At 40.7% G+C, this 19,023-nt stretch overlaps 1 protein-coding gene across 4 annotated transcripts in view; it reads left to right on the top strand.

Moving 5' to 3' along the window:
• The window catches only part of LOC118302636 (MAM domain-containing glycosylphosphatidylinositol anchor protein 1), a 149,342-nt gene that overhangs the window by 106,372 nt on the left and 23,947 nt on the right, over positions 1-19,023 (top strand). For all 4 annotated transcript variants that reach the window (XM_035628940.2, XM_035628939.2, XM_035628942.2 and 1 more), the window contains 4 exons: positions 6,017-6,280; positions 6,403-6,551; positions 16,867-17,047; positions 17,167-17,190. In XM_035628940.2, the coding sequence (XP_035484833.1) occupies positions 6,017-6,280; positions 6,403-6,551; positions 16,867-17,047; positions 17,167-17,190 (618 nt within the window). The remainder of the gene's footprint in view (positions 1-6,016; positions 6,281-6,402; positions 6,552-16,866; positions 17,048-17,166; positions 17,191-19,023) is intronic.

Genomic DNA, 19,023 nt, shown 5'->3' on the forward strand with positions numbered 1-19,023 from the left:
GACCAGATTATTTTTCACATCCAAAAATCAAGCGCTTCCAACAACTTCCAAGATCAAGCCGAGGAAGGGTCACACACTGAGAGTACTTATGCGGCCACATGAATGCAGTTAGTTGCTCTCAAATATGAGTAGAGCTGCATCTTGTCCACTACAAAATAATGGGCAGCAGTAGTGGCAAACAATGATCGTGATAATCTCACCAGTACTTAGAAAAAATCAATTGACTCTGGTTTTTATATGCAGTCCTGTCAAATAGCGCCTTTGTGTAGATTTTCATAGGCCACAAACTCTCTTTGTTGATGATTTAAATGATCCATGAAAGGACTACATTTTCCCACACACTCAATAGATGCATTATATTCACACTCCAAAACGTTGTACACCAAAATACAGATAAGAAAATGTATGGTAATAGTAAGAGTGTAAAAAATGGAAAGTTTAAGGAAATGAGGACACACCTCTGTGTTCAAATAGCTGTTTTCTAAGGAGCCTACACATTACCCTTTGTGAACACTCCAGTGGGGTTTGTCATTATACAACTCCCAGAGGATTCTGTTTGAGAAGGGAAGAGTATCTCTCTTGCTAAGGTGACACATAATCTGAATACCTTTTTTCCTTCCCCATGAGGTTACACTTTTACTTTTACCCCCTCAATACTTGAGCTATGCCGACACTTTTGACTATTGTGCACCTGCATGTAATTCATGTAATTCCATAAAACTGAGCAAGCTGAGTATGTGTATGAATTAAATTTAGATTTTCAAGAAAACCATTACCATGGTCAATCATATTGTAAACCGTTCTTATTTATTGTATCAATCCACACACAATTCCCCAAAGCTGCAAATACTGTACATGCTGGGCGGTTGCTGGTTTATAGCTCTTTACAACTCAGTCCCATTGCTTTTACTCAGAAAAATGATGTACGCACGGATACCAAGAAGGTACTCATGTATACCCCAATCACAGAAAACCATACTTTAAACATATGTACCCCTGCTGGATGCTCTCAATTTGAGTTAAATAATTGTTAATTTCTTTCAATAGACAAATTGAAAGACCTGGACAGAATCACTAAAGCCACTCTATGTGTCGCTATTGAATTTAAAGAAGAAAATGTTAATGTTCTTTTCCTCCTCTGTTCAGAGGCAGAACCAAGTAAGCATTTGTCTCTGTGTTTGGCCCGTCAGGACCAATTTACCATGCTGACATGGTTAATAAATACAGACCCAAATCGCCATCCTCTCCTCTCCATTCACTGCGTGCTGCAGGGGTTTTTTGTGGGAGACTGCATGCGAGTGGTTGGTGTGTGGAGTTGCTAAATACGTTTTTGACTGACACTTTAATTATGTACTTTCTGCATGTTTCTTGGTGACAGGTGAGAGTGTTTTAATTAATCCATCTGTGTATCTGGGATGTGAAACATGTAAATCAGCGGGTTTTGTTCTGTAAACCAAGACGTCCTTTACTGAGGAGGGTTCACCTCCCCCTGTGTTTCAAACTAAGGGGCAGAGTAGTGGCTGGCATTCGGTACACTGTCACACAAGTTCTCCTGGCTTTAAAAGAGGAGTTCAGGCTTGAGAACAACACACATGGCTCTCGTGCTCCTGTTGGTCGAGAAAAGCCTGATGGCTGGATGATCAGTTCATGGCTGTTGCTTGTGTCTTTGATGCACAGTACTGCATCAGGTGCCTGTTTATCCTAAATGACCTGACTGAATGAGAATTGAAAGTTTGTTGTGGTTTCAGTTTGCTGGTATTGTCACATTGCCGAAGGATGAACCACAGTCATACATAATATAGAAGATCCATGATTTCCTCGATGAAACGTACGTCCGTCTGCGGTGATAACAGGTTTCTCCCCTAATGTGGACAGCTTTATTAACTCAGTTACAAAAATTCAAAGAATGGTTGGATATTTACAGCTTGAGCAAACAGAAGAGAATGTGTTAATAAACTATTCTGACTTAACTCATAAAATCTATAACTTCTTTTATTTTGAGAAAGTTTGAGGGTAGTAAGTTTAAATATAAACGGAAGGCAGGATCAGAATAAGCGAGGAAGGGTGGCTGAGCTAAAACTGAAAACATAGATGGGCCCTTCTTACAGGAGATACATATATAACGAGGCAGAGTGCGGAATGAGCTGAACAGGTCAGTGCTTCACCAACCCCAGTGCAGCGGAAGCTGTTCTCCTCTCGCAGTGCCGCTGTTTCACAAATGTTTCAGCATGCAGAACAGAACAGGGAACAATCCAAGTACCTCAGGCAACAATTTGGGGATGAATCCTTCGTTTTTATAAAGGTGTATGCTCATGATTCTGGTGCTGGCCATTTGAGCTAACTTAAAAACGAGCACACACCAAAAAAAGGGAGATCCTGGTTCACTGAGAAATTGGAGACAAATTTTATGTTATGTATGGACGAGGAGACAATTGTAAAATGTCTTTCAAACAGACTTTCGAATCAGTGTGTGTTAATAAGGGCATCAAACAGGGCTGTCCCCTCTCTGGGATGCTGTATTATTTGGCTTCTTTTTTTTTTAATTATCAGCTCAGGCAGGGTCTCTGTGGACTAACCTGTCTGATGTCAGTTTTCCCAATAGGTCAGCATAATGTATTTTGATTTTGTTCCAAAAAAAGTAAATTAGTCTGAGAGTTTGTTACTGTGGGAGTGGAACAGTAAAAACAAACAACATCACCAGCTGGGCTTTTTTGGAACACAGATTGGATGAAAATCGTCGGTGTATCGTTGGGCAGTGACAACAAAGACAAAAGTGTCCTAGTGTCTTGATGGATGTTCATGAACCTGAACTACGATAAACATTTGTTTCTTCTGGAACTTGCGATGTATGATCAGCTCTCTCAATGAATGGATCACTCTCATAGGAGATGGACTTGATAAGAAGAAGCATCTCTAAAAGCAGGAGGATATTTTGAGACAGGAGACTGGATTTCAATCTCTTCGCTTCTCTTCACCTAACGGAGAAATTGTTGGAGGCGGTGATCGGTTCAGTGGTTTATGGAAAGAACACTCTGCTCGGCAGAGTTTACATACTCTAAAGTCATCTCTAATGTTTAGAGATGTGGACATGTTTTATATGTACTGTAGTGTAATAATCCCCTGTCTGTTTTTTTATGTATTTGTTTTTGCTCTGCGTATTGGGGGAAGTATTCTGTATTGATTTTGTTTGTTTTTTAAATATAAATTACCATCGGTTAAAGTTCAAGGGGTCGCCTCTCCTATCTCACCTCTCTTCAAGAAGGATTTACAAGGCTTGCTAATGCAGGCAGGGTGTGGAGGGTAACACTCTGTGAGCTCTGCTGACCACGCTGGCCAACTCTGATTAATGGTCCAGTTGGTCACCCCACTGTGGACCAGAGACAGAAACAGAGAGATGAGACAGATATATGGGCAGGACTGAGAGAGAGTAAGAGAAACGGGGTCGGGAGAGCTTTAAACAGGAAAGCAGGTTGTGGAGGGATGAGGGAGGAGGGCATGGCGAGGCAGTTACAAAAAAAGAGGAACAGGTTGGTAGAAACACACGTTTGAGGTATTTATATATATACAGCCAACAAAGGTGTTGGAAATTAGATCCTTCCATTGCTCTCAGGTTTCAGGTTGGTTTCTGCCTTCCATTTAGCACCACTGATCGATGTGGAAAGGGAAACCATCATTTTTTATGGCAGACGTAATTAAGTGGATAGGCAGATTCTTGCCACTCTAGCCTCTCCTGGTTCCTGCTTGTGCGTTGTCTCCTTTTCCCTTTACTTGCCCACCCTCCCTCCCAGACAGGTGGCTGTTCCTCCCCATTGCCATTCTCATCATCATCAATCAGCTAACTGCTGGCCATGAGAGAGGACCTCTCTCCGTCTTGTCATTCCCTTTCTGCATCTTGCATCCTCTCATTCTCCTCCCACCTTCCATACTCAATCATCGCACTTCTCTCACTTTCACACAACACTCTCGCCATCATTCGTCTTCCTCATTGTCTGCTTCTTTGAGAGTCCCCCTTACTCCCCACTAACACTCCCGCCCTCCCTCCCTCCCTCAGTCTCATGTAAATTGATTTTCTCTTTGTGTACTGTAAATGTTTGGCTTGGTCAGTGTTGCGTCCCTGGATGGAATCCATTTTGCATTCAATAAGACAGATAGCGATGGCGTGTTTACATGGATTATGGTCCGCTGAAACATTGCAGTACGGTGCTGTGATTTCTCTACGAGGAGCAAATGAATGCAAGAACAATGCTCCGGAGATTTGAAAAGTCGAGTTAGAAGCTGAAGTAACCTGACGAATCAGTGAAATCCACTGCTAAGAAACTTACATTATTGTAACAATTGATACTTAAGGGCATGTTAGGGGATGTAGTAACTTGTCCACCGCATTCTACTATGAGTTGAATGATTTATAAACTGCTCACAAACCAGCTCACAACACACCTCCCCTCTACCAGCCCTCCTTCCTTCATTGTTCCACGTTTGGTTTCTTTTCCTTTTTTTCCTTCTTTTACCCTTGCCACTTGTTTCCAAAGTCAGATGGCCATCAGTATGCACATGTGTGTCTATAAGCGTAAGCGGGGTATGTGACCGTACACTAATCAGCCCACAGGATTACAGTATGACCTTTGACTGCTCACCCATCCCTCGGCTTCATCACGTGGTGCTGCTGTGGCTGCAGGAAGTACCTGCACAGTTTCTGCAAGAGCTCACACTACATAACAACAAGTGCTCTAGTCATACAAGCAGGAAAGTAGGGGAAAAGAAGAAGTTTTGATGTTGCATCCGAATGCTGAGAATATTGACTAAAAACAAACAGAGAACATTGAGGCTGAGAAGTTAAATGTTATGTTTTTTTCCAGTCTTTTTCTAGCATGCGGGTGCATACTCATGTCTGACTGGAGTGCAAACACAGAAAGGAGTTGGTTCGGTTGTGTGTGCAGAAAATATGAAAAGCTTTACACACATAGAGGATAGTTGCATTTTCATAAGAGCTTTAGAGTTAAAAAAATCAATCCTGATAGCAATAACTATAGGTAATAACAGAAGTTGTTGGGTTTTTAGTGACATTAACGAAGCCATTTTGTTGTGATTACCTCCCAAAAGTATCTTGATAATCTGTTAGTCAGATTGATGTACAAAAGATCCTTGCTGAATGTCTTTCTGAAATGATTTTCTTCTCTCCTGGGGTGGTTAATTCTGCCCAGAGCCGTCTGTACTGTATCAAACACAGTAAGAGCACTCCCCTGCTCATGTTATCTGTGTCGTTGTTTCTTTCTCCTCTTCTAACTGTAGCTCATTCTGTCACCCTAGCTGTCTAAATCACAGGCATAACATATATTAGAATAAAATTACCCATCTGGGTCTGATATACTTGATTCATGTGGGACCCGAGTCATCCTAGATCACCTCCGGGGGATTTGACACCAGATCCCATCACCATTAGCACCTCGTCACCACTATTAGCATCTTGTGTATCATCTGCACAATTAGCCAGGGGTGATCTTGCTGGCTGGTGATTTGTGGTAGAGTCATTTTGCTCTTGCTGTGTCATGGCTGACCACAGGGTAACAGCAGCTCGCCGGTCAATAATCTTACAGACACACATTGCTGCTGACAGGTTAATTAGAGCTGGTTAGGATAGGTGAGCAGCAGGGGACGGGCGTGCGCCTCTCAGAAGTGACTGATCTCTTGTGGCAATAACAGTTGTTCTGTGTCGGAGGATTTGAGAAGAAAACAGTGTTTTCTGATGATGTGAGGGAATTTTTACACTGCAGAGAACAAAAAGAGGGCGATGCAAATGGAAGGAGACGTGCGTAATGGTGATTTATGTCCTTCTCTCAGCGTCCACATCTCTAAGTTTAAAGTTCCACCTCAGGCTTATCTGCTTTAGTTTATCTTCATTGTTCCCGTAGTCATGGAAATAGATTTCAAAACAGAAACTGATAATGGATAACATAGCCTAATATGCTTAATCATTAAGTAAGTGTCCCTAATATCTCGAGTTCTGTTGTTCCTGCAGATCCTCCCATATTGGACCCAGTCTTCCAGGATGTGCGTTCAAGATATCAGATGGTGACTCTGAGGTGTACGGTCCTGCGGTCCAATCCCCCGCGTCTGACAGACATCCGCTGGTACCGCAATGGGGATTTCATCCGCATGCCCATGCCAGACCTGAAGGAGACGCCAGAGTTCAAATTCAAGCTGGAACCAAACAACAATGGCTCATATGAGTGCCGAGTCACCAATCCTGCAGGAACATCAACTTGCACATTTAATGTCACTGGTGAGTGAAAATAAATTAGACAATTATTTTTATCATATTCATATTCATTATATTTATCTTCTTCGCTGTCATTTATCAGTGATGTTTTGTTCTCTCTTCCTCATTAACCGGCGATTATACAGCACAACCCTACAATGCGGAATTTTACTTTGACACACCCAACCCAGTCCGGATTTTGAAAGGAAACAACTATTCCTACAATCTGCAGTGGACTCAGAGAGACCCTGAGGCCGCAGACCGTATCATAGGCTATTGGATTAATGTCCGGAAGGTAAAGTAGCTCCTACACAAACACCTGCACATAACTGCACTTATTGGCATGAATCCACACACACACACACACACAAACGCAAAAATTCATTCCAAGAAAGATGGGACACCTACACTCATAAATTTAGATGATTTTTTACAAACACACACACACACTCACACTCACTCACACACACACACACACACACACACACACTGTGCTCGTGTTCATCTAATCTGGACATCGAACCAAAAAATAATACCACCTGAAACTGCGAGGGGTGTGAAAGTTGTCTGTTGCCTCTTTAGATAAAATAAAAAAAATGTAATGTATTATTATTATTTCCTCAACTTTACCTAAGGCTCTCAAATTGTGAAGACAAGAACACACGTCCACCAGTTCATTTGAATGAAGTGTTTTAGGATTGTAGGACCTTGACGATTGCATGAAGGAACAATGCCACAGCCTTCTCTTCTCTGTTGCCACTGCTTCACAACATCAACAATAAACACAGGCAGTTTCTCAGTTTAATTCACAGCTTTTGGCACCTGCCTTTTTGCATATTTCCCTCCCATTCCTCTGAGCCTCTTCTTGTTAGCCCCTTCCCAAGAATAGTCGTCACGTCTCCCTCAATTGTCAGCCGACAGCACTCAGTCCTATTAGAAACAGGATTCATTTTCAACGTTCCCGTCCCAAGAGACATGAATATGAGTTATTGTTTCTGAAATGGCCCATGAGAGGGCTGAGCCTGTGTTCACAGAACTTTATTAACATCATGTCAAACTTCCTGCTTACAGTTACTTCCCCGTGACAGACAGATTTTTAGTGTCAGTGCCAGATAGACAATGATGTGTTTCCTCCTGATGTTGTTAACACAACTTAACAAGGGGCCCGTGGCTTGTACTACGAAGCACTAATGCAGTTATCGAGTAAACTTCAGGTTTAACTCTGGGTTTTCTACTTAATATTAGATCTTAATTTGAATTCAATAAGGATTATTTGATTCCTGACAGAATCCCTGACAGTGTTTGACTTTCTTATTCTATCACTGTTGCTCAGAACAACACAAAGAGACCGTGACCATAAATAGTAACAAAAACGAAATGCTACGTTTTATTAGAAGAAGGATCCACCCACTGTTCAGCAATTTCCAGAATTATGAACGAACAGTACAGTGTGATTTATGACATCACACATTAATCCTCTCCTCTATAGCCTCTGCTTCAGCAGCAGAAACAGTCTGACATCAATTCAGCTGCTCTACATAATAGTTTGATCATCGTCTGACAAAGGAGAAAAAAATATTCAAAAGTGGTCACTTTTACATGTCGCTGAAACATATATTACTTGCTGGTATCAGTGTTTCTTCTCATTTAATGATATATTTTATTATGTTCATGGTTCCAATGATGTCGCTAGTAATTAATGAATACGCCTCTTCCACATGAATCGCTCGTAGCTGGATATGAAAACCCAGGGTTAACTGAGACGGTTGATATCCAACTCCATAGTACAGGTTGTCAGGACGGATGATGCAAGGTTTAGTTAAGCCAGATAATGAAAACAGATCCTGAGTGTGTTAACTCGCTGTGTGGTACAAGCCTCGGGCCTCCACTGCCAGTGCCTTTCTATTGAAGCCACAATTTGGTTCCAGAAACAGTTACAGAACACGTACAGTTTAAATGTTTTAGCTTGTCCTCAGATGCTTCGCTTTGCACTGGTGTGAATTCATTTTTTTTACAAATGGATGTTAAATTAGTCTTGAGGTTTAATGAAGTAACTTGAGCATGTTGCCCTCAAGTCAATATTGATAGATATGCTCAGGATATCTTATTTATATTATGCATGTTACTGTCCTCATGCACAGTATGGACACTGTGAAACATTATGCTATTTAAAATGCATATGTAAGAAATATATGACATATATATTTTCTATTAAAAATTGATGTAAAAATGTATCAAAATAATATATCATAGGCTTTACTGTTGACCTCAACCAAACCTCTTTTTCAATTTTGAAGCGTGTGTGTGTGTGTGTGTGTGTGTGTGTGTGAGAGAGAGAGAGAGAGAGAGAGAGAGAGAGAGAGAGAGAGACAGAGAGTGAAAGAAAGAGAGAGTGAAAGAGAGGGAACAAAGGGTCTGCCAGCTTGCTTTTGTGCAGATGAATAGCTAATTCCCCTCCTACTTTAAAGACTTGGCCGCTTACCTTATTAAGTAAGACTCTTCAGGGAGATACAAAATGAGCACTGGCCTTCCTAAGATGCACATTAGATTTCATGCCTAAGCTCTCTAAAACTCTCTCTCTTCTTTTGTCTTGTGTCCTCTTTCTTTCTGCTGGTATCCTTATATCATGTGCAACATTTCTTTCCTAGTCTCCTACCATTTCTTTGGCATTAGTTCCCATCTCCCTGTCTCTCTCTCTCTCTCTCTCTCTCTCTCTCTCTCTCTCTCTCTCCCTCTCTCTCTCTGCTCTGAGCTGTGCAGACGTAATGGCATTTAATGCCGCACCATGGCAGCTGAAATCGCACTGATAAATATTTGCTGCGATTTCTTATGCTCTCAGTGTTGAAATAATGAGTTACATCATGTGGCAGTTAAGCACTTCTGAAACGCTGTTAAACTTTAATTTAACTTCAAGGATTTGACCTGCGTGTTTTATTTTTAATGTGGGAGTCAGAGAATGACCAGAAAGAGACGAAATAGGAGCAGAACGTGAGAGTGAGCAGGGAAGTTAATGAAAATGTGCAAAAGAGAGAAATAAGATGCAAATTAAAGAAAAACAGCAAATCTCACAGGTCCCCTCGACTATTAAATAGAGTACGAGAACATTCAAATGTAATTCCATCTCAATTTCACAACCCATCTATTCCTGCAACACTTTCCCCAGCTCACCCTCTTAACACCTTGACACTCAATCTTTTTAGCACATGCAAAATGATGTGGAGGTCTCGGGGGTGGGTGGGGGGGAGAGGGGGTGTTGTACAGGAGGACTCAGATTGGTTCAGTGCTCTTTACTTAAGGTCTGAGCACATTGCTTCTAACTTTGCATTAAGTGTTTCATTTTGCCTTTTTTGCTTTTAGTTTGTGTTTTTAATTTAGTTTGTGGAGCTTTGTGCCTTATATGTATACATTAATACATTTGTATTTATCTGCATGTAAAGTATATGTCAATTCCGTGTGTGTGTGTGTGTATGTGTGTGTGTGTGTGTGTGTGTGTGTGTGTGTGTGTGTGTGGCAGACTACATGATTTGCTCCGTGACTCATCGCCAGACTGTGAAATCCCTGTTTACACTTCTTAATTCTCCCTACATGGGGTTTCTCTGAGTAGGAATTGACAGAGTTGGCAGGAACTCATTGTGTCATCTAGGTGTCCTTACACCCATTTTCCTCACACCATGACCACCACCCCTACTTTTATTTTTGAATGAGTACTTTGATTTGTAGGAGATAATTAAAACGTGATAACTTATCCTTTTTGCAAGAAGAGAAACAGATTTGCGACGCCTTATGGGGCTAATTTCAGATGTTCCTTCATTTATGTGCACTGGCAAAGGAAGTTGGCTTTCATCAGCCCCATCTTATTTATTAATGCAGTGCTCCTTTTTCCTTTTTTTGTATTTTAGGAAGGATGATGAAATCTATGATTGTTTATTCATATTTACAGTATATATATATACATTTTATTGTATATTATTTAGTCGTTTTCTCCCATGCATATTTCGTAACCTTTTTTATACAGGGAAGATACAATTTTAGTAACCTGTAATTGATAGAAATTGAATCAATACAACATTAAACAAGCCTCAAAAAACAAAAAAAAAGAACAAAAATAACAAAATCTCCAAAATAAAGAGTGCAGTAGCCATTGAACAGCACTGGCCTTTGATCATTTTTGAAAACAAGCAAAGAGGGACAGTTAAAGTTTTCATGAATAAATGATAAATGGACTGCATTAATATAGTTCTCTCTTATTGACCACCCAATGCACTTTTACAGTACGAGTCCCCTTCACCTATTTGCACACACATTCATGCAGCACGTCTATACACCGCACCTTTTCTATCGCAATTCATAAACTGGCTGTACAGTTGTCAGTGGCAATTTAGGGATAAATGTCTTGCCCAAGGACACTCTGGCATTCGGACTGGAGGAAGCAGAGATCAAACCTTCTGGATTGTGGATGACCCTCTCTAACTCCTGAGCAACAGCTGCCCGTAAATTACATGTTTTAGTTTCTAAAGTTTTTAGTTTTTAATCTTCATCTTGATCCCTTTTCTTTTCCCTCCCTCCTCCCACCTTCAGCATTCCATCTCTGAGTCGTTCCACCTCAGCTTAATATCGTTGGTCCGTCTGCCTGCAGCTGTAAAGTTTTGCATTCTGCGTGTCGCTGAAGTTGTGCTGCCTGCAGCTGACCTGGCTGCACAACTGGCTCCACCCATGGTTCTTTCTCCACGGACTCACAGTCACGTACAGTCACACAAACACGCCCATGCAAACACACACCCCCATTATCATATATATGAGAAATTAAAAATATTCATGATGAATTACAGTTGTACATTAAATCAAATACATGAATTATTTATGTACATAACCAGCCCCACTATTCGGATACACACACACACACACACACAAGGCCTCAAAGAGAAGACAGAAAGCAATGATACTCACACCAACAGACACACCGCACACGTGCACACAGACGGTGACTTGTTCACATACACACAACGTGCATCAGTGAGCTGCTGGGTCAGTCGTGAACGAGATCAGTTAATAGAGGATAATAGAGAAATTAACCTCACACTCCGTATCGTCTGAAAACCTCCTCTCGTGCTGTCAATCCACATTTCTCTCACACACACATCACGCAGATTTTATCTCATGGCTGCTCCCCCGTTCTCACCCTCTTTCACACATTATTTGTCTTGTTGTGTCTTTATTGACAAGTCTGATGGAGACAGATGAAAACATGGTCTGGCTGGAATTTCTGAAAGCGTGTGTTTTTTCCCGACTGGGCACAATTGGGCTTCCGGCCCCCGTCGGACAAGCTGTCCCCAATTAGATGGTCTTTAGTCTGAAATGCATCCCTAAAGAAAAGCACAGAATCTTTGGCATATTGCATTCCCAAAATTTAAACATCACAATTAAAGACCAACCCTAAACCCTTATTAAATCTGATTATAACCTGAACCCTAAAGTCAATTCTTAACCATTTAACAGCCAGAATGTCATCACATTTCCAAAATGTTCTAAAAGATCTAATATCCAACCTTTCCTCACAAAGTAAAAGTCCACTCACCCACACACAGACACACACACACACACACACACACACACACACACACACACACACACATACGTGATAGAGAAGTAGATGTACTTTTATATCGCTCTATCAACAAGCACATCTCTGCTTTTTTTAAATATGTAAGTCACTCACTCCTGTCATTTTCAATGCCTCGTTCTGTTGGACCTTTCTCTACATGCTATATATCTCTCTCACTCTCCACCACTCCCTGTCCCTATATCCCTCTCTCTAACACACACACACACACACACACGCACACACATTCATCATGTTCACTGACCTAGTGAGGAATGCATAGAGGCCGAGGTATAGACAGAGACTTTTACCTGCAGTCGGTGACTCCTCTGAGTCACACCTCAGCACCCCATTGATCCAGTGTGTGTGTGTGTGTGTGTGTTGTGCATTTATTTAGTAAAGTTGAACTTTTTCTGTCATCATCTCCCTCTTACTTTATAAATCACAAAAAAAAAAAAGTGTATGTGTGTGTGTGTGTGTTTGTGTGTGTGTGTGTGTGTGTGTGTGTGTGTGTGTGTGTTTGTGTGTGTGTGTGTGTGTGTGTTTGTGTGTGTGTGTGTGTGCATGCCCACAGATCCCTCCACTCAGGAAGAAAGCATATTCCACCTACTTCTAACGTTCTCTGTAACGACTCTCCAGCATTATGAACTCATCTCTCCCTGCTAACACTGTATGCATATTGCATGAGCTTGGCTTTCTTTCCTGCTATATTCCACATAATTATGCGTACGCTGTATGAGCAATGTGTAAATGTTTACATGGAAGAATGTGAGCATAAGTGGCGGTTAAAAGGGTACAATAGATTTTACTACGTAACCGTTGCCATGTAAAATACTATGCACTGTATGATAGATACTGTACAAAGTTAGTTATGGTGGCAACTGAGCAAATCTCAGTTGCACGCTCAATGGAGATACATTTGAATCCCCAATCAATGCAAACATGAACCAGAACATCAACGACAAACTTATTTATTGGATATTTCCAGCTTCACATAGAAAAATACTTGCAATGATACAGTAATATTTCTGTATTTAACCACCAATGGGATGCATCCTGATGACAATTTATTCTGATACATCCATTGGTGAAAATTAACTTTATTTAGTACTTGTATTACAATATATATCTGTTTTGTGTTATTTTATACTTTGACTCAGAAACATTGTACTTTTACCCCACTGCATTATTTGACAGGTTTCATCAAGATTTTACATAAGGAAAATGAAAACATTTGTTGAGATATTTACAATATACTTTGGTAACTAGTCAAGATGGAACAGTTGTTCCCAACAATTTGAGCTTGTGTGACCCTTATTAAAAACAGTGTGTGGATTTTAAATAATATTTTTAAAAAGTAACAAAAAACTACTAGAGAACAGTCTAAAATAATAAAAATCTAATTTTTGTATGTGATAACATTCTTACCCTTTTTCTTCTCCTATTAATCCACCTATGACCCGTTAAATGTATGTGGTGGCTCTTGGGAGGGGCCCAACTCTATTGAAACCATGGACAAAATGACCTCACTATATATTAAGTAGTACAAACTTATTAATAATTAATATTGATAAATAAATCACAAGGCACAGGTGATTTAATGTTAATACTTTAAACACATTTTCTAATAAGACTTGTGTACATTTACTTAACCAGATTTTGAGTTCAGGCCTTTAATCGTAAAGGTATCTTTACATTGTTGCATTGTTGCTAGTAAAGGATATGAGTACTTCCTCAATCACAGACACACAAAAACATTCATTCATAGTGACCTGGGAACATCATTCCACCCGACCACTTGTTTAATGTTTAGAACACATTGTCTGTGTTCATTTCTATACATTTACCTTATATCAGGGCTAGTGGGAAGTGTTGCAGGAATACCTCTGGAAAACATCAACAAAACACATTCATGTTTGTCAAATCAAAACCTGTGACCTTTCTTTGTTGTGGTGGTCTCTAAAACCAAAAGGGTCACTGTGCTGCCCTTTCATTAAAAGAGTAAATCCTGCAACTAAGTTTTTTGTTTTGTCATATCTTCTCTGTCTGAATACCTTCCAATTATTTTAAACAGCATGTAGGCCTGCTGCTCATGAGAGTGAACATTTAGTGAGTGCAATGGTAGATAAACCTACAATTTCTAGATCAATCCATACAGTATAAGCAAACAGTTCAGTGTGCAAACGAACCTTAATGCCCTCCAATATTTTTGGGCTCGGAGCGGCATCGTAAAAAAAATAAAAAGGTGAATTAGAGGAGAGGACATTATTCAGTGGGAGGAAGAGTGGTGTATTTATAGAGATAGATTATTTAGTCTTCGCTGAAAGATACCTGCTGTTGTACAAGGAGGATGAAGAATGTTCCATGACTGGCAAGAGAGGGTGAAAAGTTGGAGGGAGCAGCTGAAATGGAAATAGCCAGACTGGCACTGAGAAAAGGAGATTTAGCAGCCATTAGTGGCATAGTGCCTTGTGGGGAAGGAAGGATTTGATTCCAACAATGCTGCTGAGCACTAACTCGCAGCGATTGGGGCTGTGGCTGCCTTGTGGGACTGGCACATTAATTGGAGACATACCAACTTTGTTGGCAGCCTGGGCAGGAGTCACCATGGTCTTGTCAATGGAAATGACTGTCCCAGTAGTTAGAGTTTGAATTTGTGGTCGTAAGTAGACGGGAATACCCCACCTCAACAAGAGTGTCAGGGGGGACAGGAGGAGCAGCAGATTTCAGTGTGGCGATGTCAGACCACATAGTGCTGTTGCAATTATAAAGGAAGTTAAGGGTTGCAGCAATGCCTCTGACTTACCACGCTGTTACTCTTTGGATTGGAAGAGCTGGGTGGAAGTAGAAGAGCATGTAACATTCTTCTTCATGTCATCCCACAAAAATTGTAGTGGAGTGTAAATTAGGATACATTTTTCATGTTGCCTCTTCTTTTGGCCAACACTGACTCTTTTTGTATTCCTCACCCCACAAGATCTGACATTAGTCAGTGTAATTACAAATGAAGCCATGTCTAGTAGATTCTTTAATTTGTTAGTCTCCATGTAACAGCTCTGTACTGTAGACATCTATCACATAACACACACACACACATACACACACACACACACACACACAGACACACACACACACACACACTCACTGTTCATCACCCACAATATACATATAGAACACACACCTCTGCTGCATGCATAACCTGATAATGGCATGCTGTGGGTGTACCAAGGTGTTATGGTGGAGTGGCTGACCTAATGCATTAGATTGAGCTCACTGTCAGGTCTTTAAGTAGCTGGGATCAGAGGCAGAAACACAGCTAATGGATCCTTCTCTCTGTGGGTGGGATAACACAGCAATAGGTCTATTAAGAGTGGTACTGAAAAAAAAAAAATTAGAGGAAGACAACACTTGGACTGAATTAACACCATAACCATATTTTGTTATTGTTCACTCTAATAATACATAGCCATCTCAATGTGGGCAGATTTTTTTTCTTTCAAAATATTGAGTGAATAAGATATCCACTGTCTTTAGTTTATTAGAAACTGATGTTACAAAACTGGATGAATAAGGAGGTACCTACGCTTAAAAAAAAAAAGCCATTAATGAAACATTACTCGGATAGGGACAATGACAGAGGGCAGTAATACGGACAACAAGATATGGAGCTCAATACACAAAGCTGAGTCCAATTGATTGGAGCTGCAAAACACTCATACATTTAGAGAAATCAAATCCGTCTTGTATGTCTGTATAAGTATAATGTATTACTCTGTGTGTGTGTGTGTGTGTGTGTGTCTGTGTGTGTGTGTGTGTGTGTGTGTGTGTGTGTGTGTGTGTGTGTGTGTGTGTGTGTGTGTGTGCGTGCGTGCTTGCTTGTCTTTCTGTAGTTGTGAGGACCATATCTGGCTCATAACCATCGTTGTGAGGACATTTTTTGATATTGTGAGGACAATTTAATGTTATGAGGATATTTTGAACTGTCCTCACAACTATAAAGGGCTGTTGGAAAGACTTGGTTTTCGGGTCAGGGGGTAAGGGTTGGGGCCTTAAGTCGTGCTGGTTAAGATTAGAGTCAGGGGCTAACTACCTAACCAACAAACTAACAGGGTCAATTATGAAATATGATTTTTTTTTAAAGAGAACAATATGTAGTTTGTCGAGACATTGATTATATTGTTTTCTTACTCACCCAAAAAATAAAAATTGGGAAAAATGTGGGTAAGTCCTACAATGATTAACATAAATGAATAGGGAAAAATGAAAGAGATATGTATTTCATTGGCAGAGCAGGAGACCGCTTATTTACTTAGACTAACGTAGCCTCTCCTGCCTTCAAAGCCTTTAACGACAAAAAACGTAGCAAATTATTCTTCTGACAGCTGGTTTACTTTGTTTTGAATAGAAGATGAGAGATTAAAAACTTCAAGATACGTACAATCCAATCCAGATCCTGAGGTGTATTGCTTGGCTATATGCCTAGAACTGGCTGTGTGCCCACATCTAATTTAATTTACCATAAATGGCAATGTGTCGAAACTTGCACAAATATGGAAAAGTAAAATAACATAATAATGTGGTGATTAATCGTCTGTGTGTAGATAAAGGATTATTACATCTACAACTCAGAGCCAAAAACTGCGGAGCACTTATGACCTGATATAATCACATTTGAGGAGAGTCAATTTTTGCCACGAAAATTATGAGCAGATCTTTAACCCTGAGTTTGACTGTGTTTGCCTGTTAACATTACACTGCAGATAGTATCAGTGTTAAACTATAGGAACACCCCAGATGCCAGATGAGCTGGAGCTTTTCACCACCCCAAGTAACGACTTTCAATAAATTGAAATGACATAACATGAAAGTGGCAGAGATCAGGTGAGGATGGTATAATGAAAGTAGGGGAGTGTGCTCTGTCTATTTGTTTTTTCTTTGTTTCTTTGCAAGCTTGATCATATTTCTGGATCCACACTTTGATATGTATGTTTATTTACCTGTACTGATCCAGAACAAGCAGAGCCTGCAGTCAAAGCATATCAACCTCAAGGGTAGGGAGCCCGAGAAGGGCGTGCTGTTGTCCCACACCATATCAGACCTGAGAATCCCTCTGTCCTACGAGGTCCGACTGGCCCCGATCACCACCTACAGCACTGGGGACTACATCAGTCGAATCATCCAGTATTCAGAACGTAAGACACATTTAAAACCATTTTTATCAAGCGTCTTTGTCTTTAGTCAAGTATTTTGTGCAAAACAGATGGATTTGCACATCTGAGGGGTAATCTATATCATTTGAATTGCCTTACAGCCTACACCTACCCAAGACCTTCAGGTGAGACTTTACTCCCTCTGCTCTCTTTCCCATTTCATAGCCTTCAGCTTGTTGCTGTTACCTGATTGATGTCGGGGTGGTGCAGTTTGGAACCCACGTTAAAGTTTGATGAAAGCAAATTTAGCTTGCACGCTGCAAGCGGTGTCAGCACAAGTTTGTCAAGACAAAGTTTGCTGTGACCCAGCCTTGGTCTTTTATTAAATCTCGTTGCTACGGAGGAGAGTGCAGTAACAGTGCAGGATGTAACTGATAGTGGGAAGCAGGTCCACGACATTTTAAATGTCATGACAGAGTGGCTGTGATTGGAGGATATGAGCCTGTTTATGGCGACGTGATTATTAAAGGCTCCAAAGATTTGTTATATGGGCTAATAGCTCGAAACTCACTCAATGAATCAATATCAAAACTATGTTAAAACTCGCCTTAAATTTGTGTCTCCTTTGTCTCTCGGTTAGCTCCATCTCTCACCACCTCGCCCTCTCATCCTAACCCCTGCTCCCCCCTTGCCTCTCCTCCTCTCTCTTGCCATCCCTCTCTCCTTCTCAGTCAATTGCATCTTGTCTATTTTCTTCATTAAGAGACACAGCAGCATTTTTCTGGCAGGAGTGGCAGTTGGCTCCGCCAGGGTGAGGCAATTAAAACAACAGCAGATTGGAACAGACTGCGAGAACAACAGTGCAAATTGAAAGGAACGCATGTAGTGGAGCAGGGTGTGAATAGCAATAGATTAGCTCCCTGAGACAAAGACACACACACAAGCCATCCTCAGGGGGAGTGTGAGCCATATGCATCTGCACCAGACTGTGTGTGTAAGTGCACGTGTGTGTTTATGTGTGTGTGTGTGAGGGAAGGTTTCACTGAAGCCTAGATGGTTTTCGAGAGCTGTTGCTATATTGGCTTCATTTTCAGTGAGTCTCTGATAACAGCAGAGCCCTGCAAATTGACACAATGCCACAGAGAGAGGACCTAACAGGAGGTCTCTTGTTAGGCCAGAAAGTCACTCCTTAAAATCACAATACAAAACAAAAATCTATGATTAAACATCCTTTGTTTATACATGAAGATGTGTGTGTGTGTGTGTGTGTGTGTTAAAGGAGGGCCATGAAAATGAATTCAAAGTTCTTATAAGATTATTCGTGAAGTGAAGACACATCATTATCGAAGGCTTCCTCACAAATTTGTGCGTCTCACATTTTGTGAGAATTGTGTGTCATATTCTAAATCAGCTAGCTGAGGCAGTCAGGTTGGAAAAGGCCTGTGGATCTGAATGTACACTCCAAAACTGCGGAGACGAGTCTCCGTGGTCAATATCTTAAGAGGGTCATTCCTTCCGACGTAAAGTAGGACCATTGGTTTTCCTACTAAAATCCGTTGTCAAGAAGCTCTTGACTGTATCGGTGGGTCAGTGACCACAACATTTTTTCTTCATTGAAAACACACAAGCTAACTTTTTAACAACTGTTTAACACAAATTGAAAAGAGACCGAAAAAAACTACTTATAGTGTAAAAGATGGTCCAGTAGGTCAACTGTTCTCCTCGTGATTATTGTGCTGCTGTTGTTGCCCCTCATATCTCAAGGCTATATACCTTGTTTTGTCAGAAATCTTCTTTGATATTGGTGGATATTTTTATTGAAATACATGCATCATAATGTGCATAATATGTGAAATCTACTTTTTGCATTGAATGCTCTGCTTTCAACACTGTGCCTTTTACTTTGGGGGGAATATTACAGAGGTTAGTGTACAGCTACAACATCAAACAACAACAGAAGTAGGTTTTGCCACATGTACTTTCTCACCTGCCTGACATGCCACTGATCACATGTTTTT

The sequence above is a fragment of the Scophthalmus maximus genome, chromosome 4, assembly GCF_022379125.1.
Source record: "Scophthalmus maximus strain ysfricsl-2021 chromosome 4, ASM2237912v1, whole genome shotgun sequence".
NCBI lineage: Eukaryota > Metazoa > Chordata > Actinopteri > Pleuronectiformes > Scophthalmidae > Scophthalmus > Scophthalmus maximus.